Source organism: Ixodes scapularis, unplaced genomic scaffold (genome assembly GCF_016920785.2).
Source record: "Ixodes scapularis isolate PalLabHiFi unplaced genomic scaffold, ASM1692078v2 PGA_scaffold8__174_contigs__length_109621045, whole genome shotgun sequence".
NCBI classification, from domain to species: Eukaryota; Metazoa; Arthropoda; class Arachnida; order Ixodida; family Ixodidae; genus Ixodes; species Ixodes scapularis.
In genome coordinates, this window is record NW_024609883.1 from 62,750,743 (window position 1) to 62,776,049 (window position 25,307).

The 25,307-nt window shown below is 44.7% G+C and overlaps 1 protein-coding gene across 1 annotated transcript; it reads right to left on the reverse strand.

Annotated features, from left to right (window-relative positions):
• Positions 1-3,311: 3,311 nt before the first annotated feature.
• LOC8038725 (ATP-binding cassette sub-family C member 2) lies at positions 3,312-23,398 on the reverse strand. Its single transcript, XM_029978044.4, has 9 exons — positions 23,239-23,398; positions 20,217-20,527; positions 17,811-18,134; positions 15,817-15,918; positions 13,388-13,579; positions 10,096-10,254; positions 8,096-8,262; positions 3,615-3,809; positions 3,312-3,481 (listed from the first exon to the last, which is right to left on the reverse strand). The coding sequence occupies exons 1-9, from the start codon at positions 23,396-23,398 to the stop codon at positions 3,325-3,327; spliced, it is 1,767 nt and encodes a 588-aa protein (XP_029833904.4). The 3' UTR covers positions 3,312-3,324.
• Between the last annotated feature and the right edge of the window lie 1,909 nt (positions 23,399-25,307).

Here is a 25,307-nt window from a genome sequence, read left to right on the forward strand (position 1 = left end):
CAGCTACAGAAGCCTGCAGGCAGCTGTGCATGGGTGCTGCCATAAATGGCCTTCAGATATCGTTTGTTGTTATTGCGTTCGCGTCAATTTGTTATTACCGTGACAGGACAGGTCATCGTCATTGAATATTCTACTGCGTCCTTGTCCCCAGCGTCGGCCGTTGTGGAGGCTCGTGGAGGCTCGCTGCTATGGCTCGGTGTCTTGGTTAATACAAGAGAATGTCCCCAATGGTGGCTGTAATTAGGCAGGTGTTTAAAGCGTCTATGCTAACTGGCAAGTTAAGAAACGCTTGGCATGATTTGTAACAGAACTGATACCCGCATTCATCCGATCGCGGTTCCCGCGAACGAATGCATTGTATGCATGCCTGACTTCGTGGGAACCAAGAGAAAGGGGGGACACCGCCATTGCTACGGACGTGAGATCGTCGAATTCTTCCTCATCCCGAACGCAGAAAACAACGTTTCATCGACCTCAGCAGCCTTATCAAGACAGGAAATAGAATTCGTCAGGCCTGTACTTTAAAGATTTCGCAACTCCCCGTAAAGAAACCACACCATCACTATAGTTCTGCCCGTGCTTCGTGGTTTTTTCCTCCCCTTTTTCATTCCCGTTTTTCTTCCGCATTATTACCCTAGGTTAGTTAGGATCTCGTTCAGTGTGCAATTTTTCTGCCCAAAATAAACGTTGTTGCTAAACGAAAGAAAGTGGTTGTCCTGTGCTTGTCCTTCGCGTTTCATTCTTTCGATTTCAAGGATCTGTAACGGTCACACTTCTTGCCTCGTTCTTCGTCGGTCTTAACGAATTATCTGGCAATATAATTCACTGAGGAGCGGTAATAAGATACCCGAGGCTGGCCTCACCCTTTGTTTTTTAAGTAGCAAGTGACCACGGTGCAGCAAATGCCTTAAATATTTTTCTTTTTTTTTTTTCTTCCTTGTTTTAAGTCTTAGAGAGCTACCACCGAAGACCGTTTGCCATTTGCCGTTGCTTCACCTGTCTTCGTCTTCAAGTAAGGCAAGCTGTCTATTCTACGAGAGCCTCTATTGTAGTGCATAAGTTTTCACCGTGAAATAAACCTGACAACGATCCTTTCTCCCCTGAACACTCCTCGAACGAAGCAGATAAAAAAGCGTTCACTTCATATAAGCACAGATGTATTTTTATGTCGAGGATCGCAATGAATATGGGTTCATAACGAATTGGTATTTAGGACTATCGTGTATGTATCTTTTATCAGCCCTTTGAATATCATTCTCCCGTAAAGTTAATTGCACCTTTCGTGGTCGCTTGTGATTACATAAACATGGCGATCCCAGCTGCGGTGACAAGATGCGCAAAAAAAAAAAAAGATTTGTAAGAAATTTTAAACTCAGTTCACCAATTTAGCGCCGAAAGAGAAAAAATTCGTGCAAATCGATTGAATGTGAAGGTCGACGAATACACGTGCTTACATCTACGCCATTACAAACGACAAAAACATTAAATCTTGATACAGGCATGTGCTGCCGGAAGGAATCACTCGAGACTTATATTCACGGGATAAAACCGAGTGACGTTAAGTGGAGCCACCACATATGCCACCCTTAGAGCAGCGCGCGGCACCCCTTTCCCGGTTCTCGTAAGGCCCCGTCATTTTAGTGCTTAGTACGGAGCTACTCTATTAGAGATCGTTAATATTCGAAAATACCAATGCCGAGCTCTATGTACTCTGGCAAAAAGTTCGAGCAAGCTCGGTTTGCGCCGTCGCGGATTGTTTAAACGTTCCTGGAGGACAACAAAACGATTCCTGCGAAAAAAAGTTTAGACAACTGAAAACAGTGATTTTAAGCACGGAGGCAGCTGAAGTCTTGTTACTCCGAACCATAGTATATTTAATGGATCTTCTTTTTTGGAAGATAGGACGTGCGCCATTGTCCTACATTTTAGTCTTTTTCGTCGCATTTCCCCCTCCTTTAAACAAGACAACACAATCAATGATTGAAGGAAACACGAGTACAAACAAAGAGGCACGAAGATGCGCAAAAAAAAAAATACACAGACACAGGTGCCAAAGAGGGCCACTGGCGGCCGCAAAACAGGATGACTGCACATTGATGGTCGGAAGACGCGCCGCGCAGCATAACTGACCTCAGCACCAGGAAAATCCTTGCGACGACACTATACGGGCTTCGGAACTGTAACCATGTCGTCAGAACATGGACTGAAGACAAGGCAGATATCGTCAATTATTGTCAGACTCTGTTGTCATTTACCTCCTTTCAATAGCATTCTCAACTCATCGTGTTACAAATCTTAATTCTTCGTCGCTAACCACCATCAGTTTTCCATGTCATCCTGTAGCTTTCAACACTGTTTTGGTGTAGCAGGGACAGTGAGGCACGGTTCTTAAAAAGGAAATCGGCCAAACACTGCGGAGCACTTCCTAAGGTCGATGAGGGTGAACGGGATGATCGATACCTCGCATGTCCCAACAAATATTACAAATATGGGCTGCCCCCAGGAGTGGATAGGGATATGCGTACAGGTTAAAACAGAACAATGTAATGGAAGTAGGGCCGTGCCCGCAATCCTGGCGCGCGATGGTCGGGCCGTGCCTGTGATTACGCAGTGGGTACGACAAACACCATCTAGTATATTCAATACCTGCGAATATCCTTCTTTTTCCCCGCGGGACATCATCACAGCCGGAAGGGGCCGACTCAGAAATTCAACCCAATCCTCATGCCAAGGTACTTCCATGCATTTATAGGACACGACGTTCAGCGGGACGCTGACGCCGCACTCGTATTCAATATTTGTCTACGCTTGATCTCAGTGTGATGAAGTCAACATGCTATGCTCCGTTTCTCCTTACGATGGACCGGAGAGAACCCTACGAGCTATCGGAGCCAATCCAATGCCACGTCAGCGTCACGTCACCTTTCGGGCGAACGCAGCGAACCACGAGACGCGTGGTCACGTGATAGGTTCACATATGCTGGATTAGCTGCTACGACTTGTAACGTCGGTTGCGGTTCATCGTAAGCTGAAACGAAGTATAGTGCAAGGGTTTTGGCTCTTCTAAGTGGTGTTGGTAGGGCTCAGGACTCTACATGTACACACTTTCGCGGACACTAAAACTGAATCGCCCAAAACAAAATCTGCATTGATCACATGTTCCTAGATTCAGTTCAAAACGACCTCGCCAATTAAACCAGGTCGTTTCTTTGTGTCACCGAACAAGTTATTTGTATTTCGCCAACAAACAAATGAAGTTGGAACTTGTTGATCAGGTGGACGCACTGTGAGTCGTCCTGTGGCTTCGCCCTTTTGTCTTAACGTTCAGAACTTCGTGGTGAGTGCCTTGCTTTGAAAACTCTTTCGTTCGGTCAACATGCCCGCCTTTGTCGCCATTTCGTTGAAATGCGAATTTTCATCGGCGAGTAGCTGATCAACTGGCCCGTATTCGAGCACTCTGCCGGCGCCCATCACCAGGATCCTGCAAGACAAGAGAGGGACATGCGTTTCGGAAATCTTTATGAAGACTGAGAGTACTCGCTCTCTAGCAACACATCTCTCAAGCACAATATGCGCCCACAAGCTACATCTTTAGATACTCGAAAATCACGTACTTGTCGTAGTCCAAGATGGTGTTGATGCGGTGTGCTATAGTCAAAAGAGTGCATCCGGCAAAGCTCTCCCTCAGCGTCGTCTGGATCAAGCGGTCCGTGTCCCCGTCCATCTGGGACGTAGCTTCGTCTAAGACCAGCACCTTCGGCTTTCGTATTAGCGCCCTGGCCAGGCACACCAATTGCCTCTGTCCAACGCTGCAGAAGGAGTTGGAGAGACGCTCATCACGTCAGGGTCAAAACGATTCGTCACAAAAGAATCTACAATGCGGTCCTAAGTACGAAAAAATTAGAAAAAGTAATTGTAATGCAATAGTCGGGCGACTTGTTAGGGCTTTCGCATCCTCAGAGGAATGGAGCCTCCTTGACGTCGCAGTTTCACGTGTCACTATACGTCATCCCTAAAGGAGCTCGGAACGTATAGCGTTTCATAGGCCCCATAAATACAATGCATTTACAACCCCTTTAAGAAAAACCAAAATATGGCGATTCTTTTTTTTTTATGGCTACCACTGCAAAATTTTTAAAGTTTATTTTGCGTTTAAGTAAACTGTGTGCTCAACTGGCGTTTCTGCAGAAATGTTGAGCTCTGTTATATAGGATGGCACAGTAAACCTCACTTTCAAAGACAAGCCGCAAACATTGCTGCCTCCAGATAGAAACTTCAAAGTGATGCATTTTAGTTTAGGAAGTTTTACACTATAGTTCCCTTTCTGTGCAAAAATGAAAACAAACTAGTCAGGGTCGGCGGCAGAGGGTTCACAGTAGTAGTGCAAAAGCTTGATAGTTATATCGAGTCTACAGATAATGCATGCCAAATTTTACTATCGATAGTGAAAAAATATCACTAGTCGACAATGGTAAAACTATTGTAGTATACTGTTGATACTCGACTATCGTAAAATTATCAAAAGTACAACCAATAGTCGACTATCATCAAACTATCGATACTATACAATCGATAGCATACTATCGTGAAACTCAATAGCACACTATCAATGGTTAACTTTTGTGAAATTGCTTACAGTCGAATATCAAGAAACTATCGCTAGCCAACTATTGTAAATCTCTGGATTTTGTTTTCTAATCTGACCAAAAGCGCTATGTGTTCATCTACAAAATGTAGTCTAGCTCGGAGAAAAAGGCGACTGCAATTAAGGACTTCCGCATAATTATCGAGGAACAATCTAAAACATAATAAACAACAATCAGAAAATGGTAGAAATCCTTCCTAGAAACTTTTGACAATAAACTTTTAAAATAATCGATTGTATACGTTAGAAAATCTTAATGTACCGTTTTTTTTAAATTATTATTTCAGATTTGTTTAAAACAAGCCGTGAAAGCTACACTTATGCGGTTTGTGCAGGTGAGTTATACGGAAAGGGGAACTTAGTCAAGGGAGATAGTCGCAGCTATCAGTCGGCTAATGAAGTAAAATGTGTTAATTAAATTTTTAATTATTGCAAATAGACATATAGTTTGAATTAGAAACTTGGTGAGCATCATCGAAAACCACTAAATCAACTCTTTTTAGAAGGATATAACGGCGACCGGGTCGCCACGGCGTGAAGCCACCTCCTCGCCTCCTTCGTACAATGGAGGTAAGTAGGGCGCACGTGTGTTGCGCGTCTCAGCCACTGGGGAGCAGGACCGAGGGCGCGTAGATGAGCTCCGATAAGAAACCAAAATCTAGAAACGTGTCCAATGAGACCGCTTTTACAGAACGCCGTAAAATGCTGCCCCGGCGTTATAACCTTCTAAAAAAAGTTGATTTAGTGGTTTTCGATGATTTTCAGCAAGCTTCTAATAGGAACTGTGTGTCTATCTGCACCAATTAAAAAGTAAATTAACAAATTTTACTTAATTAGCTGATTGATAGTTGGAATTATCTTCCCATACTATGTCCCCCTGGCGGTATAACTCACCTGTACAAACCGCATAAGTGTAGCTCTCGCGGCTTTTTTTAAACAAATCTCAAACAATAAAACAACACCATGTATATCAACTTGATAGGTTGATGAAGTTTTTTCTGCTCTTTTATAGCGCCCTCCAGGGTGTGTCCTCTGCTATTTATAGGCGGAGCTCAATCAGAAAAATGGAAATCCTTGTCGCCCCTGATAAATGAACTCTTGCTTAAATCCTGAGCCTTGCTTGAATATGATGCTAGCGATGGTCATGAATGCCCGTGTAAAGGGGATATGACTTTACCCGGATGAAACGCTAAGTGTGACGTTTTTTTTTTTTCGGATCAAACAGGCTGCGAGAAAGAAACCAAATAACATTGAGTTTCGGACTGACAAGATCAGAATACATTTTAGCTTTTTTTACTTTTATTTAAAATACAGTTAATGGATGTTCTTAAACTAATTGTATTTGACGAATGAAAAACTAAAAGCATCAGTAACTAACCATGATGGCTTAATATAAGCTGTTCATCTGGTAATGTTAAATTTGAAGTCCCCACAGCAATCTTTCTAATACATTTATAGATTCGAACATATTTATTTATAGGTTATTTTACAAGTGTCTGTATATTTAAAGTTGTATTTTTCCAACAAGTAAATCTTTTCCCAGCCACTTTTTCTTAATGTCTGCCAAATGGAACCTAACAAAAAGTGGCAACATATCACGCCATAAAAATCTAACTGCTTTCGTGTGAATCTAATTCTCGATCATTGGGAACTCGCTAGAATGGTCATGAGCAGAAAAAATATTGTCCCCTGCAGAGTGTTTATATTTGCCTGTAAGTGCTCAAGGCTATGAAAAGTAATGTGTGACAATTGATTAATAAAGTAAACACAAGCGTGAAACAAACTTCTGTAAACCCTTACGCTAAATGTCATGTGGATGATGACGCGCGTTGTTGTTTAAATTACGAAAACGAAAGACATCGAAAAAAAAAACAGATGACACAGGCTTTGGGCTTCAAACAAAATGTTTACTGGGTTCACTTGGCCTCTTGAAGTTTGACGAAGCCCGATAGACGCAGCGAGCAGACGACCGAGTGCGTCATCTGCTCGCTGCACCTATCGGCAGATGGGGTCCCCTGTTCCTACCGTAGCTGACTTGGTCGTGTACGAACCCGCCTGCCGCGGGTTCGTACAGTATATCACTAAGTAATTCGCATAACCTCATTGCACATTTGGTGAAAGTTTGTTTTCTACGTGCAAGTAACAATTTTCCGGCCAATTTTACACCGTACGATCCACTAGCCACCCTATATACATCGTGCAAGGCAAACTCACCCTTTCACTAACTTTGGTCATGGGCACCCATTACTCACTGAAGTCTGGACACACAAGCAATGGGTGCCTACGGTTAGGAGATGTAGCAAGGGGCGTTTCTCTTAAGACCAAGTTGGCCGTCGGGTTGTCCAGAAGGTAATGAATTTTTATAGACCATGGGTCTCGAAACGTTTTGGCTAAAGGATCGGAGTAGGAATCTGTCACAGGCTCGAAGGCGGGACAATGAATAATACAATATAAGTGGTGAAACACTAAATAAATGAACCTAAATTATCACTTCAACACAGAGCTCTAACTTACAGCAAAAAATTTAATAAACAAAAATGTAAGGTGAGTGAAGCCATGTACTCAAAGTTAAAATCAATATGTCGCTGCTTATAACATCACAAATTATTTCTGAGCCAGAAAACTCAGTTGGCATAAATGAAAGCGCATAGTAACTTTGGTATACTCTCGCAAGGCAGAAGACTAATTAGAAGGGTTCATCTGAAGATGACAATGTGAAATCGTTATGACACCTGACACTCAGCACGATATACAGAAGGACGCCAAAGAATTTTAATATAGCTACACAATGATGAAACACTGGACCAGGAATAATAATGCTGGCGATGATAACGCACAATAAATGATATGGCGAGTGAATCCCCGTTTTGATTCCGTTTTCTTTCATTCCTTCTGATATCTTCGTCTGCGTTTTTAGCGCGCACCGCAAAGTATTCTTTTTTTAACGTGTGTTTAGTTTTGCCGTGTCAGCAGCAGCCGCGGGCCGGGTGTCACTCGAAAGATCTCGGCCGTCCGCCGGCTGGCCGGAACGCCTCCGTGGACCGGGGTTCGGAGACTCGTGCTACAGACAAACGCGTTGTTTACGAATAAACTCGTGTGTGCCAACGCCAGGTGCCGGCCCTGCGCATGCATATTCGTGGGAAAGGTGCACACAACGTGCGCATTCGCGCGAAGGGAAGCGTCCGGGCATACCCCGCGCCGACAGCGGCACCACCGCAGTTGTGTAATGACAGAGCCGCACCTTGGTGTATAGCTCAGACCCTACAAACGAGATACCCGAAATTCGCCAACCTCTGAATTCACCCTTGATCTACACTTGAAGCACGGAACGACTGAGGCCTGGCGACCAAATTCGAGGCTGAATTTGAAACGTTTCGCTGGCGAATACAAACAAGTCGCTAACGGGACTATTCCCATTGTGTTTTATGCCGACACATGTGCCGGACTGACCTCAGGTTGGAACCACCATCGCCTACTTCCACGAAGAGCCCATTCAGCTGGGAGGCCACGAATTCCACCAGGTGAGCTTCTCGCAGTGCTTGCCAGAGTTCTTCGTCTTTATGGCTCCCAGTGGGATCCAGGTTGTCCCTGAGGCTGCCCCGAACGAGGCCTGGGTCCTTTTTCAAGAGAAAAAATAAAACAAGCCTCAAGGTACTAAGGCACCATTCCGGTAAATACCACAATGCCTCTCTTCGACCACACATTGCACCACGCGCCGCGGGTAACTGTGGGGTCATTTTGATGTACGCTTGGGTCGGCTGGCACCCTTCGTAAATCCTGGAACGATACATCTCCTTTACCGTTACCACTGCTAGTCCAGAAAACAAAGTCTTAAGATTTTGAGACAAGCGGTCAGCTTCAAACTGGCGCCATCGTCGGCCTCTACATCAGCGCCCAAGCTTAACTATATTGGATTTTTTTTTAAATTTAATAACAAAGTCACGGATTTTGTTTAACTCTTAGAATCCGGAAACAGCAAGAACGACCCACTTATTTCCGGAAGTTCAAGGAAATAATACCAAGATATTTACTTCCTGGAGCAATTTATCAAGATCCCATAGACCACAACAAAAAGAAAAATGAGCGCAGACGTCTATCCAACGGAAAAAAATGTAATCCTTAAAAAACCAAAAAAAATATTCGCTATTTTTTTATATGTACTATATTCAGCATATTTTTAGAAAACGTCGTAAAATGGCCATTTTCTGTCGAGTCAGAGGCGTTTGAAGTTTCAACTGACGAGTTTGCCATCGTGAAATAAAACTTGTTATCCAAGCAGACGTTTCGGCCTCGTAGCCTTCCACAACGCTGCAACGTTTTATATGATAAATTACATGCTTAGAAGAAGCAGTCCAGTGATTTCAAGGCAACACTTTTTTGCAAATTTCAAGTGTCAAAATGCGCGACTGTGATTAGTTGATCTTTAAAAAGGTGCGCCTCACGCAGGAAGCCACAATTATCAGATGAAAATATCGAAATGCTACAAATTTTGTACCTGGGTATATGTTCTATTGTAGTCCGAAAAATATTTTGTATTAATGGCATCTTTTTTTGTGTGTTCTTTTCTTAGAGTCGATTGTTGGGCTAGTTGGTTTTGGAATTTGGAATACATTTTAGCGCTCAAAAAACAGGGACAAAGAGGCGAGAAACAGACAGCACAGTGCGCTTCTTTTCTTAATCTCGTTTCTCGTGTCGGGAAACGTAATTTTGTGCTTTGGAGGCGAAGACTTGCAGACATCTTGAGCTAGGTACACCTTTCACAGGAAGCAACAATTAGCTGAAAAGGTACAAATTATGTCTATTTTGTAGCTGGGTATTTGTTGTATGGTATTTTGAGTATCATATATCTGGCGTATTCGGTTTATTTTTGGGGGGGTGTTTGAAAATAATTTTGGTGTCGGAACACATAATTTTAATTTTTTACTAGAATGGACAGTTGGGCCTGGTTTGCATAAATTCATGATAAAAACGGCGCGCAAACACAAGGACACAAAAGAGAGGAGACACAAACAGCGTTTTGTCTGTTTATTTTCTCCTCTATGTCCTTGCGTTTTAGCGCTGTTTCTCATCGTGCAATTATTTTGCTCGGGAGACTGAGAGCCGCGTGCCTTTTTAGCAGTTGAGCCTTCCGCAAGAAGTCACAATCATCACTTGAGGAAACACAAGTGATTTCTATTCTGTAGCTGGGTATGTGTTAATTACTGTAGTCAGTTTATCAATCGGTGGGAGAAGCGTGTAGCCTTGGTTGATGCATATGATAAGACGGGCTAACCTGCCCACCGACACGCGCGACCACCAGCTCTCTTTCTAACACGAAGTTTATTAACGCTCCTCGTACGTGTCGTGCACTAGGGAGGTAGACCGGGGGGGGGGGGGGGGGGGGGGGTTTGAACTGAGGTGATCTAGCAAGTGGTGGAACCTTTTCACGCGCACCACACTTGACGCCTTACCTGAGGAATTACGGTGACCCCGTTCCTCAGTCTCCTCAGCGGAACAGCTTTGATGTCGACGCCGTCGATCCGGATGCTGCCCCGCGAGCTCTTGAGGATCCGGAGAAGCGCCAGAACCAGGGACGACTTGCCGGCTCCTGTTCTTCCTACGACACCCACCTTCAAAAAGAACAAAAAAAAAAAAGATAGAAAACAGAGTTATGATGTTACCCAAAGGGTTATAAGGCCCGCACTGAAACCTTGCTATCTCAACTTGCTTGCGGAATTTCTTTCGGCTCACTTTCCACATTAGGATGAAAAACATGCTGTGTTAGGAATGGTATTGCCTGTCACGTCTGCTGTGAAGCCTGGTCAGAAAACAATTACATTAAATGTAATGTACACAAAAAGGACTCACATATGTCGTGATAATACTTTTAATGCAAAGGTGCAAGTGAGCTGGACAATAATAACAAAAATAATCATTGGAGAAGAGGAAGAAGCTGGGCAAACAAATCTCCAAACACAGCTAGGTGACGGGTGCGTGACCGTAAAAATCCGCCTTGTCCTTGCATCGAACCCGTGACCTCTCCATTTCCAGTGGAGCGTCCTACAAGCTGAGCCAACCAGCAGCAGACGTCAGTAGAGCAAACGGGATCTATCAGGTGCCACCAATCAAACTCCTGGTTGACTCAGTTGGTAGAGCTCTCCACTAGAAATGACGTGGTCCCTGGTTCGATACCAAGACCAGGCAGATTTTTTTCGGTCGCGCACCAGTCACCTAGTTGTGTTTGGATAGTTGTGTTCGTCCTTTGTCCCACTTGCTCCCACTTTTCAGAAATTATATTCCTGATCCTTGTCCAGCTCGCTTGCACCTTTGCATTAAATGCATTATCACCGTAACCTTAAAATGCAGTCCGTTCACCTTTGCTGGTGTTTGACTGGTGGAAGCTGATAGAACCCGTTTGCTTCACTGACGTCTATCTCCTGGTTAGCTCTTGCAGTGCATTTTAATGTTATATGATTTGTGCTACTCTTTTTTTTACAATAATTAAAAAAAAGCTCCTGCTTAGCTCACTTGGTAGAGCGCTCCTCTAGAAATGAAGAGCAGTCTGGTTCAATACCAGGATCAGGCGAATTTTTTTGGTCGCGCACCAGTTACCTAGTTGTTTTTGCAGATTTGAGTTTGTTCTTTGTCACCCTTGTTACCCATCACCAGGGGGTGCATTTTCGTCCCATATGTCGGGTAGGAAAGATTTTTTTTTATTATTTTTAAAGCATTTTGAGACGAAGATTGGTTTACAACGTATTGCACGCGAAAAGAAGCAAAAACAACAACTGCAACCAAGACATCTACATTACAGGCAAACACGAATATTAAAACACATCTCTTCCTTTTTAGTTTTTTTTTTTAAGTTTCTTTTTCTGTCAGATAACTGACAGCCACGAACATAAAGCTACGATGGCGCTCAGCTCATTACACGGTTGATTTCTGCATTTGCTTTCACGATGTCGTTTCTAGCGTACAGGCACGTTTAAAGCTATACACTCTCAAGAAAAAAGGGTGTACAAAGGTGTATCGTTACACCTTTTGTCTCATATAATACACCCCCAAACTTCAATCCGACGTAGAGCGCCCTAGAGTCGAACAGACGGCCCCAAAGTTTACGAGGGGATTGATAGCCGTGTGGTACCACTTATTCAAGTAGCAAATATGTGTTTTACTGACAACAACAACAAAAAAAAATAATCGGGGCTTTCTTGGCCCTACTGTAAAAACTTGGTGTTTTCTTTCTGTCGTTTTTGATACGTACTTTAGCTATTTTATAAGTTATATTGAACCGTTATCAAGCCCCTCGTAAAATTTAGGGCCGTCTGTTTGACTATAGGGCTATGCACGTCGAAATTAAGTTTTGGGGTGTATTATATGGGACAAAGGGTGTAACGATACACCCTTTTACACCCTTTTTTCTTGACAGTGTAGAAGCATCATTTTGACAGCGATCGTTGATCAATATTTTAATAGCATGGGACGAATCCCGATTACAGCGTGAGAGTGAAACGCTCCTACGCTAAATGAACACGAGGAAATATGATCTGACTCATCGGCGACGTTTCGTGACTTAGATGGTAGATGAGCTTCACGTCGAATCTTATTTTGACTACAAGGGGAGAAACATTCCCGGTGCCAATCAACTCGAAAGGAGCAGCCAAGAGTGAAAAAAGCTTTTTCCTCTTTTTTTCTAATGGAAAGCCCCACTTGAAAGTTCACAAAATTACGCCGGAACACGAGAATCTCGTGAGTGAACGGGACTCAAGACAGATTCTTTACTCAGATAGTCATGAACAAACATCTACCATTATGTACGGCTCTCCAAGCATGCAAAACATTTAAAAATATACTTTTTTTTCTTCTTTTTTTTTACTGTCGCTCCCTCTAGTAGCGGCCGCAGCAAATATTCGAGTCCGCCATTGCTCTGAGCACGTAGTCTGAACACGTACTCTGAGCACGTGCTCTGAGAACATATGGGAGATGAGGGCAGCGTCAGCGTTCGGTAAGAACACGGGTTTGCTCGTATCGCAAACGACTCTTTCGTCAACATTTGGTCAGGAATCGAATCCAATCGCACGCTTCTGCGCTAAGAAAAAATGGCGAACGCCAATAAAGCTTGACGGGGTTTTGAAAAGGGTCAACTGAAGATGCCAAAGCAGCGCTAGCTCGTCTCAGACTTTTCAATTAAATTATAGACGCTTTCAATCTCAAGATTAAAAACGTCGTGCTTCTGCGTAATTGTTGTTGTTCTTTTTTTTTTTTTTTGAGGGAGGGGGGGGGGGGTTATTTAGATATTTAAACCGAAATTCAAATATCTGAGTGCAGCCATAATCAGCTTTTTAGCGGCCTTCTTTATTGTGTTCTGAAATTCAAGCTTGCAGGTGCTTGCACAAAACAAATATCTATGTGTTGCAGACATTTGTGAAGCGCATGGAAGAAAAAACCATGCTGGGTGCCACAATAATTGTAGTAAATAGTGCCAAAATTATTTTCCGCGTGAAAATAATTCGCGTGTTTGTTTTCCATCCTCTGCCGACACGGGTCGCAAGAACGCTGACATCGTTATCGACTAAACTTAGCAACCAGATGGGAGAGGGTGCTTATAAAATTGAGCCATTTCCTCCTCCCCCTCCCCCACCCCCCTCCCTTCCTCGCACCAGAAAAGTGGTCGACCTGAACGAACATGCATAGCGTGCATAGTAAATAGACTAAAATCTGGCAAGGAAAACTTGTATAAGCGAGGAAGAAAATAAAACACACCTTTTCCTCTGGCTGAACAACAAAAGTGACTCCTTTTAGGACATCTGGCAAGATCCCGGGCCGATAAGACGTAGCATAATCCTTGAACTCAAGCTTGCCTTCAGTTGGCCATTTCTGACCCACGGGCAGAACCGAAAGGAGCTCCGGCTGAATCTCGCCGTCCTGGTACCTTGGTTCTATGTTAACATCAGGCTGTCAAATGAAAAGAACAAATACTTTCCATCCTCCAAATCTCACACTCGTCTTAAAAATAATATATATGAATTTACTTGGGAACAGTTCTAAGAACCCCATTAATGTTAACTGGTGGATATAAGAAAAATTACTACTCAGTGTGCGCCAAAAGGCATTGAGGGCAGGTCACGGGGTCCAACAGTGTGTACCGGCTACTTCATTGTTAGTGCACCTTATACCGTAATTTCCAGAGTATAATCTGCGCACTTACCATGTTTAATTTAAAATATTACGTGATGTGGATTATTTATACACGTACGCACTATACAATTTTTGTTTTTATTTCTAGATTGCTCATTACCACGAGAAGCGACGAGCTTTGAGCATGACAAAACATAATAATTATGGTTCAAGTATGATACAATCCTTTCATGAGCTAATAAAGCACGCAATTCTCAAGGTTTGATGAGAAGTACAATTTTAACGAGCGGACTGTGCACCAGGGGCGCACAAACTTAGGAAAACCCCAATTTGTAAACCGAAATGTGCCCCCCGCGGAATGTACAACACGTGCAAACTAGTGTTGCCAACTCGCCAATCAAGAGTCCGCTATAGGAATTCGGACAAACCGCTATAAACCACAGACTTTTAGGCGAAGGGCAAGAATTACTTTTAGCGCAATCTGCTGATAAGTCAAAATCACTGCAATAAACAAGGGAACCCTTAAAAGGAAGCTACGCCGATCGCATTCATACACAGAACAATGTTCACTGAATGATCTTACTCTAGTGAGGAGTTACAAGGTATGTTGTCTTGCCATACCTGCCGAAGTGCACCTCCAACTTTCCGTTCTTTAGGGCCACATATGGTGCCGGGTCAATGCTTCAGTGACCAAATGCGATGTTTTGCAAAATATTCTATGTTTAGTGTTTTATGGCTTCACTAAGAAAGTTCGGAACTTTCAGTAGCGAGTCTCGAAGCTTAGAATTCAAACGACCTTTTTTTTATATTTGTACATAATTTACAGCGCCCATATCAACCGGCCGACTTGAAAAATAATTTGTACATTCACTCATAACTCCGCTTAAAGCATGTTTCGAGGTTTGCCACCGTAATACCCCAATGCCGTCGCATACTTACACCGACGATTTGCCTGACAATAGGCAAAATGTAAGGCACTAAAATAGGCTTTTTTCACATAAATTATGTTATTCGTTATTCATAAATGTAAAATCAAGAGCTTCTTAGATAGTTTAAAAAAGCTAGCATTACTTTAGAACGGTTAAAAATCCCGCCACTTGCAAAACGGCCATGTATGCATCTGGACGACACAGAATACCACTTAATTTAGCGGGGATCCCGCTAAATTAGGAACATTGGTGTGGATTCTTGACCAGAGATAGTTTATATGTAGGTGTATTCAAGGTGCCCGCATATATCGAAAATTAAGGGCGCATTTTTAAGCTACCCAAGCTAAACACGTTTTCGGAATACACAGCTTTAGTATACCCGGCACGATATATGTTATGTTTAAAATAAAATAGCTATTAAGAAAACGGCAAGTGATGGTTATGCCGGAACCAGCATTCAAATTGTTCCGCCTTCTCGAGCGAGGTTTCGTCACATGTTGTCCACCTTGCAAGTCGCTCAGAAAGTCCAAGAAACATAGCATTTTGCGTTTTTTTTTACTTGAATTGATGGTGTGAACTTCGCACCATAGCACTTGATGGAGTGCGTTTCACACCATAACACTTGAAGATGTGAATTTCACACCATTAAACTTCTTATAGCCCGTCGGGAACAAGCTGCAAAGCACCTTAATAGTACATTTGACGTCACGTTACTAGTAAAGCTTCTCAAGCTCTCAAACAAAATTGAAATATTCAGTATTGTGACCTGTAGTGACTTGTAGTTTGGGTTACTGGCTCAGATTGATCTATGAATGTGTTCAACCAATATTGAGACAAATTGGTGACTACAAAAATTTCGCCAGAGTGCCATTTAAGGCGAGAGCACATGGAAACAGCAGCATTAGCAAAGAATGTAAAATATAAAGAACTATAACAGTACGAAGTCCAAGGTGATATGTTGGATAATATAAGAAAACAGTAACTGTGGAAACATTTTGAGAAAATGGGATGCAATTATGGTCCAGGTAAAAAGCAAATTTGGATTTATCGAGAAACCAGTGATAGTGTGGAATGCAATAGCAGCACAAGTAAGGGAGGTCATCTTTTTGTTAAATAACACCATACCTCTTGCACCAGTTCTGTGTATTCAAGTGCCCGCTCAAAAGACGCCATTGTAATAAGGGTGCTAAACAGCACCAGGCATAGAGACATCATGATCATGGGCACCTGCGAGTAAAAAGCCAAATGTTAAAAAGAAACAAACGTCAAATCTGTGTCGTAATTTTATGCCCCTTTCTGACAAATATTTTTGCAAAGGCTGAAAATTTAGCGAAACCTTTAAAAATAAAATGCATATTGCTATCTTTACACTTCAGCGTGGAACGTTCTCAAATATCACGTCAGTTTTTAGATCTTCAATTATTCAAAACCTTCTCATAGAGAGTGCATCAAAAAAGAGTAGCAGATGTATACCCTTAAAGGGTCATACCAGGTTAACTTAGTTATGCTTTTTTTGTACTTAAATATATAGTTATATTATTCACACAGACAAACATTCTGCCAGATTATGTCCAGCTTTAAACAACGGTGAAAATTTGTTTTCTTTTAGAATATACGTTGACATGTCATCATCCATTGTATTAAAAAGCTTTTAACCAATTTATGCAATATTCGTGATAGGTAGCACGTAAAAACCGTCCTCCATTTGTTTCAGTTACGTGTGTTCATTTTTGTACTCTGGCTCAAAGTTTATACAGCATTTTCAGCGACTTGTTTTTTGAAAAACCAGCAATATTTTAGGTCGTTTCTCAGGGCTTGACACGTATCAGCGTATCCTGGTTTCAAGTTGGGAAGTCGTTGGCACCTAGGGAAGAATGTTCTTAATTTCTGATATTTCTTCTGCCTGGACATTTCTGCTGGATGATTACAGGATGATACGGTTGCGTCGAACCTTGCATCTAGCTGTCTTTACTGCCTTAGATTTGAGCGATACTGCAGCTTTCTTAACGAATCTATAGGTCTTGTGGTCAGTAGTGCATTTCGTTTGTAGTTTTGTGAAGTTGCGAAAATTTCGTTCCCACATCAAACTTGCCACTTCAAGGAGAGCGAATACGGCGTACGATGGAAGTTTCCGCGCGGCTAAGGCCATTTTCCCACTCCGTGTGTCTGTATGTCTTGCGGGTTTCTGCTATTTTCTCGCAAGTTGCGAGAAATTTGTTTCTGACTGGAAGCATGGTGCTAGCCTGGAGGCAACAAAACTTCCGTTCTCTCGTGAAGTGTGTAAACACCGAGTTTAAAAGCTATTCAGATCAAGGCTCCTTTCCGCTGCGATTATCCGGTTTGCCCTATGTTGATAATAAGAAATTTATTTATTTAGCTCCTAACTAAAGTGCTTTCATGAGCAACTTATGGATACCTAGAAGCTAAACACCAACATTTTATAGGTAGAAAAGATACACTCTAATATGTTGTTATTTTTTTAATGGTTTAGAGATTAGAGATTCGGGGCAATATATTATTTTGTGATTGATCTCTGTGTGTAAAAGTATCTTCGCTTTTATTTCTGCAGGCAGTCCAAGACACTAGATTGACTCCTTTCACGTATTCGACACGTGGTGGATCCTTAATATTTTTCAGATGTATATTGCCGCGGGCGCAGCTAATCATAGGCGAACCGACACTTGGAAGGCTTGAGTGTCAGCCCAGCAGCTTCAGTAGCTTCAGAAGGCGTACTTATATCCCCTTTTGACGTGATAAAATTGTCTTGTAAGTACTATGTATTTGGTTTTCTTGTTAAGGACCTCATCTTTGGGCACCTCAAGGTTTATTCGCACAAGATATCTTTATCTGCGGAGAAAACCGAGTGCGTCATAAAGCTGCAAGAAAGAGGTAGTGGAGAAAATCCAAGCGAGCATTCGCACGACCGAGTCGCGTGTAGTTGGGTCGTCAGAGTCTCTCTTTTCGCGACACTGCTGGCGACATACAGAGGCTTATGGAACAAAAGACAGGGAGAAGAATACAAATAAAAGGCACCACACGTTTTACAGCTGTCAACATAATCCTTTCCAAAAGCAAGGGGACAAAGGAGGAGGAAGGAGGAAGCATGTGTGTTAACTTACGGACAGTGAAGAGCTGAGAGCAAGACCGACGCTGCTGGCGCCGCTGGTGGCGGTAACCACAGTGAAGATAAGGGTGGCAAACACAATAACGAAGCCCACAGCACTGACAAGGGCTCTGCTGATTCTGTAGCAGCCGACGTACGCGTTGTACGGCACCATGTTGGCATCCACGAGGCGACAGAAGTGGCTGCAGAAACGCTCCACCATCCCGTAGGACCGGATGCTGCTAAGAGAGTCCACCGCCTCCGTGACGTGCTGGAGCAGTCGGGACGTGTAGGCTCCTTCCACAAAACGTACCTCGTTGGAAGCACGGACCACAAGACGCTGCTCGAAACAAACGCAAAATGGCGAAGCATAAAATTATAAAAAAGAAAAGATACGCCAGCGTCGACACCACTCTTTTGAAAGCAGGCGGTGTACTGCGTCTATGCGAAGCGCACCTTTGTCTGCTTCTTGCACAGGGGATGCGAGGATCTAAAAAAACTGAGCTCTTATTGGTTGTTGGAAAAACAAATAGTGGGTAGACCTCAAGGAATCTAGCGTCTACCCAGTATCTTTTTAATCAAAGCCAATCAGAGATCGATGTCGTTCTGACGTCACCGCCACTCCAGCGGAAGTAGCAGACGACTTGCTCTCCGCGTAGGGTGACGGCGCCACAAGCACAGCCCTCGGTTAACTTAATCGTCTGCGTTGGCGTTCATCATTGAACACGTCAAAAATCTTGGTCTAATTTTTCACATGAACGGAGCTAAGCATTAATACATGGTGATATCCCCCACTCAGATACGCCTTCGATAAAAAATTTTAAATTGCTACTTGCAGGGGTTGATTTTTTCCGGTGGCCCAGCGATTCGTAACACTCTATTATCATGAAAGGTGTTGATAGCATAGTTGCCATTCTTGTTTCCGCGAATTCTAAGGTCTATTTCCTCCAATAATTATATTTATGTGAATACAGGTTATTTTTCAAGGCTCTAAAGATTTGTGTCAAAAAAGCTGTAAAAACTACCGTAATGTGGTTTTTGCAGGTGCATTATACGACCAGGGAAGAAGGGGGTCGTAATATAGGGATATAGTCATTACGATAAGTCCGTTGTTTTCCTAAAATATTTTTAAATATTGAAGGTTACGACATCTTTCCAAGCGTATACTTTTTGAGTGTCATCAAAATTAAACTTTAGAAAATATTTGGATTCGTGAGACACGCAGTGGTGCGCTAAAGTTACCACTCGCGTAACGGGCGCAAGGCTAGGGGTGTGGAAACGCGCCCGTGTGTTTTCTTTTTTTCGTTCTTTAGTATCCGTGTTTTCACACCGCCAGCATTGCGCCCGTTAAAAAAACACAAATAAAGACTTTTGAAAGATTTCGGGCTTGCGGAAGGCGGGGTGGTGTGGTAAAGTTAGCACTCATGCTAAGTACTTTACCCCTCGTGCAACTCAGCATGAGTGCTAACTTTACCGCACCACCCCACCTTCCGCGAGCCCGAAATCTTTCAAAAGTCTTTATTTGTGTGTGTGTGTGTGTGTTTTTTTTTTCGACTACGCTCAGCAAGGTCTAATTAGAACTATATATTTCTTTTCTATTCAAAATGTCAATGACATAACTGTAGTTAATACGACTCATCGTGCCAATGAGTCAGCCATATTTTGGCTGACTCATTGTTACGGCCGAAAAGCTAACCAGCACAGGTGGCACTAGTGTAGATTTCAAAGCTTTCGAAAACATATCTCTAAAGACCAAAAAAAGACACCCCGATAATTTGAAAGTATTTTAACTGTTTCATCCGTGTCACGTGGTTTATGGGCGGTGTTTGAAACACACAGTGTAAGAAGGAGGAGAAAACATCGATCGTCTCCAAACGACGCAAGGCTTTGCTCAGTCTTTCCTTCCGCTCTCCTTCTTGCCACACAACAACGCACGCATGCGCATTAGCAACCAATCTGCACGAGGAGTGTTTGCTACTAAATTTCGAACGCTTCCCATATTTTGGGTTACTCCCTTTCTGAAATCTAAGAAACGTGTTCAATAAGGTTTGCCTCCTGGACTGTAGCTTTTTTTATTATTATTCATGGGTGGAATTGAAAGATGTGACATTCACATGCAAGATTTGAATCTCCTCTTTCCCAGGAGCACATTATTTTTGGATATAGTGCAAAGCAGTGACGAGGCGCTGGCGTCGTCAACTGCCTCCCTCAATTCTTCTACGACGGCACGCAGAGACTAGTACAGCGGTGCGGAAGTGTATCGCCGCTGGAGCAGACTATGTTGAAAAGTGATGTTCTCGTGGGAGAAAAGAGATCCCATACTTTTATTTGAAAGCAAAAGTTTTCAGTTATCTCTGAATAAAATTTATCGCCCTGGAGGCAAAATTTATTAAACATCGCTGGTAGGTTCTGGTGTACATACCATTCCGAGGACGAGGATCACGGCTCCGATGCCCCCTATTCCCAGAACTACGGGGCTCTGGGTTGCGACGACGGCGAACCTTGACACGGCCATCAGGACATTCTGGATGCACAACTTAACCGTAAGGTAGAAGCGGGAGTCCATCTGCTCGAGGTCGATCGCGAACCTGTTCAGGATCCTTCCTCGGGGCGTCGAATCGAAGTAGCTCACCGGGCTGAACAGGACGTGGCTCAGCATGTCGCGGTGCAGCGAACGGGACAATTGCCGGACGCTCGCTGCCAGCAGAGCACCGCCAATGCACCGAAAGACCACTGGAGCGGAGAAATAGGTGTCCGAGTAATCGACAGTCAGTAGGTTAACCGAAATGGGCTCACTGAGACATCTGCGGACAGTCGATGAGACATCGCGTTGATTCCAACCCGGGCAGAAGTCAAGAAACAAATGTCAAAACTGGCTGAATGTAAAGTTCCTAGATAAGAGCTTCTTACAAGTCGCGGCTTTCTTTGAAACGCCGACTGCGTGACGGTACCCATTTCAGAAAGCTAATGGCGGCGCACGGCAAGGGACTGAACTGAATGACACCATTTCGTTCCAGCGGAATGTATTTTGTCATTTTTATTGATTCTCGTTACTTGTAAAAAATGAAAGCCGTTTACAACTCCCTGTAACGCCGAATTAGAGCGCAGCTCTTGAGGAGGAGGAGGGAAAGGTACTGGGGGGGTGGGTCAAGTGACCTCGGGGGGAGGGGGGTCACGTGACCTTGTGGGAGTCACGTGACCTTGGGGCGTCACGTGACGTCGGGGGGGTCACGTGACCTGGGGCCACGTGACGATGCCGATGACGTCATCAGTGACGTCAACGATGACGCCATCAGTGATGATGATGATGATGATGCGGATGCCGGTGACGTCATCAGTGACGTCACTGATGACGATGCTGATGCCGGTGACGTCATCAGTGACGTCACTGATGACGTCATCAGTGGCTATGGCGTCAACGGGGGTCACGTGACCTCGGGGGTATCCCCAGGTCACGTGACCCCCCCCCCCGAGGTCACGTGACCTGGGTAACCATCATGACCCTCGTGAGGGTAACCCTAGTAACCCTTGTGAGGGCAACTCTCGTGACCCTCGTGAGGGTAACTCTCGTGACCCTCGTGAGGGTAACTCTCATAACCCTCGTGACCCTCGTGAGGGTAACCCTCGTGAAGGTAACCCTTTTGAGGGTAACCCTCATGAAGGTAACCCTTTTGAGGGTAACTAACCCTCGTAACCCTCGTGAGGGTTACGAGGGTAAGTAACCCTCGTGAGGGTAACCCTCGTGAGGGTAACCCTCGTGAAGGTAGCCCTTTTGAGGGTAACTAACCCTCGTAACCCTCGTGAGGGTTACGAGGGTAAGTAACCCTCGTGGCCCTCGTGATCCTCGTGAGGGTAACCCTCATGAGATTAATCCTCGTAACCCTCGTAACCCTCACGAGGGTTACGAGGGTTGCGGTTACGCCGACGGCGACGCCGACGCCGACGCCGACGCCGACGCCGACGCCGCTCAAGCCGGGAACGGGCCCCTAAGAGCTGCGCTCTAAAACAAGTATGGAGAGACTTTAGCTGAACAAACTGGAACAAGATAGCCTCCCGAAGCTTCAGATTGGCAGGAGGCGTTTTTCATTATACTCAACTTCACACTAAGTACGACCGCAGCCAACACCAGGATCCGATGTGTCAATCAAGCAGATCCAAAAACGCATCGTCACGGTGCTATCGCAGGCTATACGCATCGGGTGTACATAATGCGTCATAATCCTCTTTTTTTCCCCTATTTTTTTCTGTGTGTGATTGTCTCAAACATTGATAGAAACACGCACAAAGATGAGGGTGACCGTGACAATGCCTATTTGGTGCTGCTCAATTGGTTCCATTAGGTAGTTGTATTGGCCGTGGTCTAACTTAAACGGGAAATGGGTTGTGGCAAGGGTTATGGCACTACTCGTGCTCCCTAAAGGATCCTTTACAAGTTCCTGCTAAGTGAACTCTATAACTTTCGATCGCTTATCACCCGAGCAAAAAATGCTGAGTCGCTGAGTTGCTTACACATGCGCAGCGTCTGTTATACCGCGCAGCAGCGCAACAGCGCATGCTCAGAACGGGTTCCACAACTTAGCAGACAAAGATAGAGGCGCGCAGAAGGCGATTTTTGCGTAGGTCTATAAGCAACCTCCAATGTTGTTTGGTTTGGCGCTATCTAAGCGAGCAACAAGACAAACGGCAGCATCGTTCAAACGAGAGCTATCACTCTGGTGGCGCCGCTTAGCCTGGTGTCTGAAGCGAGAAATTCTGGGTAGGCCAGGAAGCCGCGATTGCATAACATGCCAGTGCGGCAGAAGTTACGGCACTTACGGTCCAATCGGAACGTGAATGCGGATCACCGGAGTGCGCTTTTACTGCGAACTACCGGACTTTTCGTTGCGTCATGCTCTAATATGTGTGCGTTGCGCTCGTATACGTGGCGCATATCAAAGTCGTTAGGACGCAATATGTGGGGCTTATCGTTCAACCTTTGCCAAGTTACAACAAGACTGGGTATAAACTTGAGCTCTCATTCTGCTGGCGCCGCCTGGCTGCTGCCGGTTGCCAATAGTGACTGAAAAAAATGAGAAAGGCCGGGTGTCTTTTTAGCGAGCTTGGGAAGATGACTAAAGGCGGGACGACTAAAACCCCTCCTTCCCGTTCTTAATCTGTAAGTGACTTTAGATTGAACGGATTCCCTCGTTACGTCTTTGAAGAGGAATGTAAAAAATAAAAACTATCTTGAAACCTTTCTCACCTTTCACGTCTCTACGATAAAAACTAGGCCAGTTTAACCAAACCGCTACGATCGCGAAAGACGAGAGATGTGAACCTTCGGCTTCTGTGAGGTATTGGGATGCCACATCGGAGAACACGCCAATTTTATGGTCGGAAAAGGATGCCAACGGGTTGGTGGAAAGATCGATTGGCTTCCCATCGTTGCTGGAACGGCTACATACCGTCCCCTAAGCAGAGCCCCGTCAGGCCCAAGACCCAGCTGGGATCATAGGAGTTGTCGTCGTTGTCCACGGAGTTGGCGTCGGTCCACTGTTTGATCCAAAGTAGCTGCCAGGCGAGCGCCACGGCACTGGCCGCAAAGAAGAGGAGTGCCGCTGGCATGCAGAAACCGGACAGCCTAAGGAGGGCCCGCGTCACCTCCCAGGCTCCCTTAAAACAAACGAAAACCACACTGTTGCTCTGTTCTCTTTTATGTATATACAGGGTATTTCAGAGAACGCAGGCCAAATCGCTCCCGCGAAAACTACTCATCGCAACGAAAAAAAGCTTGCGGCGTTTGGTCCCGGGCTAGGGGCCTATTTAGAAAAAATATTAAAGTCCGGGATAATTAAGTTGCTCATTATTTCTCCGTAATTAACTTTTAGAGCGCAGCTCTTAGGGGCCCGTTCCCGGCTTGAGCGGCGTCGCCGTCGGCGTCGGCGTCGCCGTCAACGTAACCAAGGTCATCCCAAGGTCACGCGACCCTCAGGGTCACCACAAGGTCACGTGACCCCCCAAGGTCACGTGACCCCTCCCCCAGGGTCACGTGACCCCCAAGGTCACGGGGCACCCAAAGTCACGTGACTCCAAAAGTCAGGTGACCCCCGATGACGTTATCAGTGACGTCACTGATGACGTGACCGGCATCCGCATCGTCATCATCACTGATGATGATGACGATGCGATGACGCCATCATCACTGATGACGTCACCGGCATCCGCATCGTCATCATCACTGATGACGTCATCGGTATCCGCATCGTCATCGTTACTGATGACGTCATCGGCATCGTCATCGTCACGTGACTACCCTACGCCACGTGACCCCCCCAAGGTCACTTGACCCTCCCCAGTACCCTTCCCTCCTCCTCCTCAAGAGCTGCGCTCCAATTCGGCGTTACAGAAAGTTGTAAACGGCTTTCACTTTTTAATATTGTGTTTAAGTGCATGGTTTAAATTAGAAAATTGCTCAGCATCATCGAAAAACACTAACTCAACAAACTGCAGAACGATAGAAGGCACGCGAAGCATTTTACGACTTTCTGAAAAACCGCACAAAATCGACGGGTTTTTAAGTTTCGGTTTGAACCGAAACTTAAATACCCGTCGATTTTGTGCGGTTTTTCAGTGCACTGTATGTCAAACTGAAGTTTTGGGATGTCGTACATGTGACAAGAAATGTAATGGCAACACTCTTTTTTTACAGTGTATAGTGAATTAATTCCCTTTTAGAACGGGACCGGCGCACTTGCGAGTGCCTCTGGTACCGTAGTAAAATAAAATAGTCACTTAAGCTGTGCACTGTTCAGGGAAAGGCACACTCCACGATCTCCCGCGTTTAGGAGTTTTCTTTTGGTGGTTCCGCAATGTCTTTCCCATGCCACCAGGTGGCGCTTCGCGGCTTTCGTCGTCTTCGCGTCCCTGCGGGCGGAAAGACAATCCTCGGGATCTTTGGCACTTTCGCCGCCCCCATCTTCGTAGCCCAGGACCCGTTCTACACTGCACCGTTGGTAGTTTTGCTCAACGTACGCGAGGCGTCTGCATTGGGTTAAGACCGTTCCACAGTCCCCTCATCTTTAACCCAAGATTGTACATATTGGGTCGTCGCCGTAAAGTTCTTATCTCCACCTCTGGGTCAGGAGGAAGCCGGTTCGATCCTGAAATAGCACTGCGAGGGATCTACACCCCCCCCCCCCCCCCTCCCCTTTACTGTCCGTACGGTGCCGGTTAATTTTTGTATTTCCTGTGGAGCGTAAGGCTTTGTTTCTTCGCCATTGATTTTCGCCATTGTTCGTATCCCCTGATAGCGGATGTGGAAGCGCATTCTTCGTGCGCAGCCCTCTTGGGACATAAACGTAAGTCTACCCATGTAGGCTAACATCGTTCTGGCCTCTCTGATTTTGTGGGTGGGCCACCCATTTCGCCGGAGACTGCTGCATTTTCTGTGCAGCTTTTCTCTCCCAGGACCCAACTGCCCAGTTTGTACTGCTGTCGATCTAGACGCTTCAGTACTGTTTCGCTGTACGTAAGC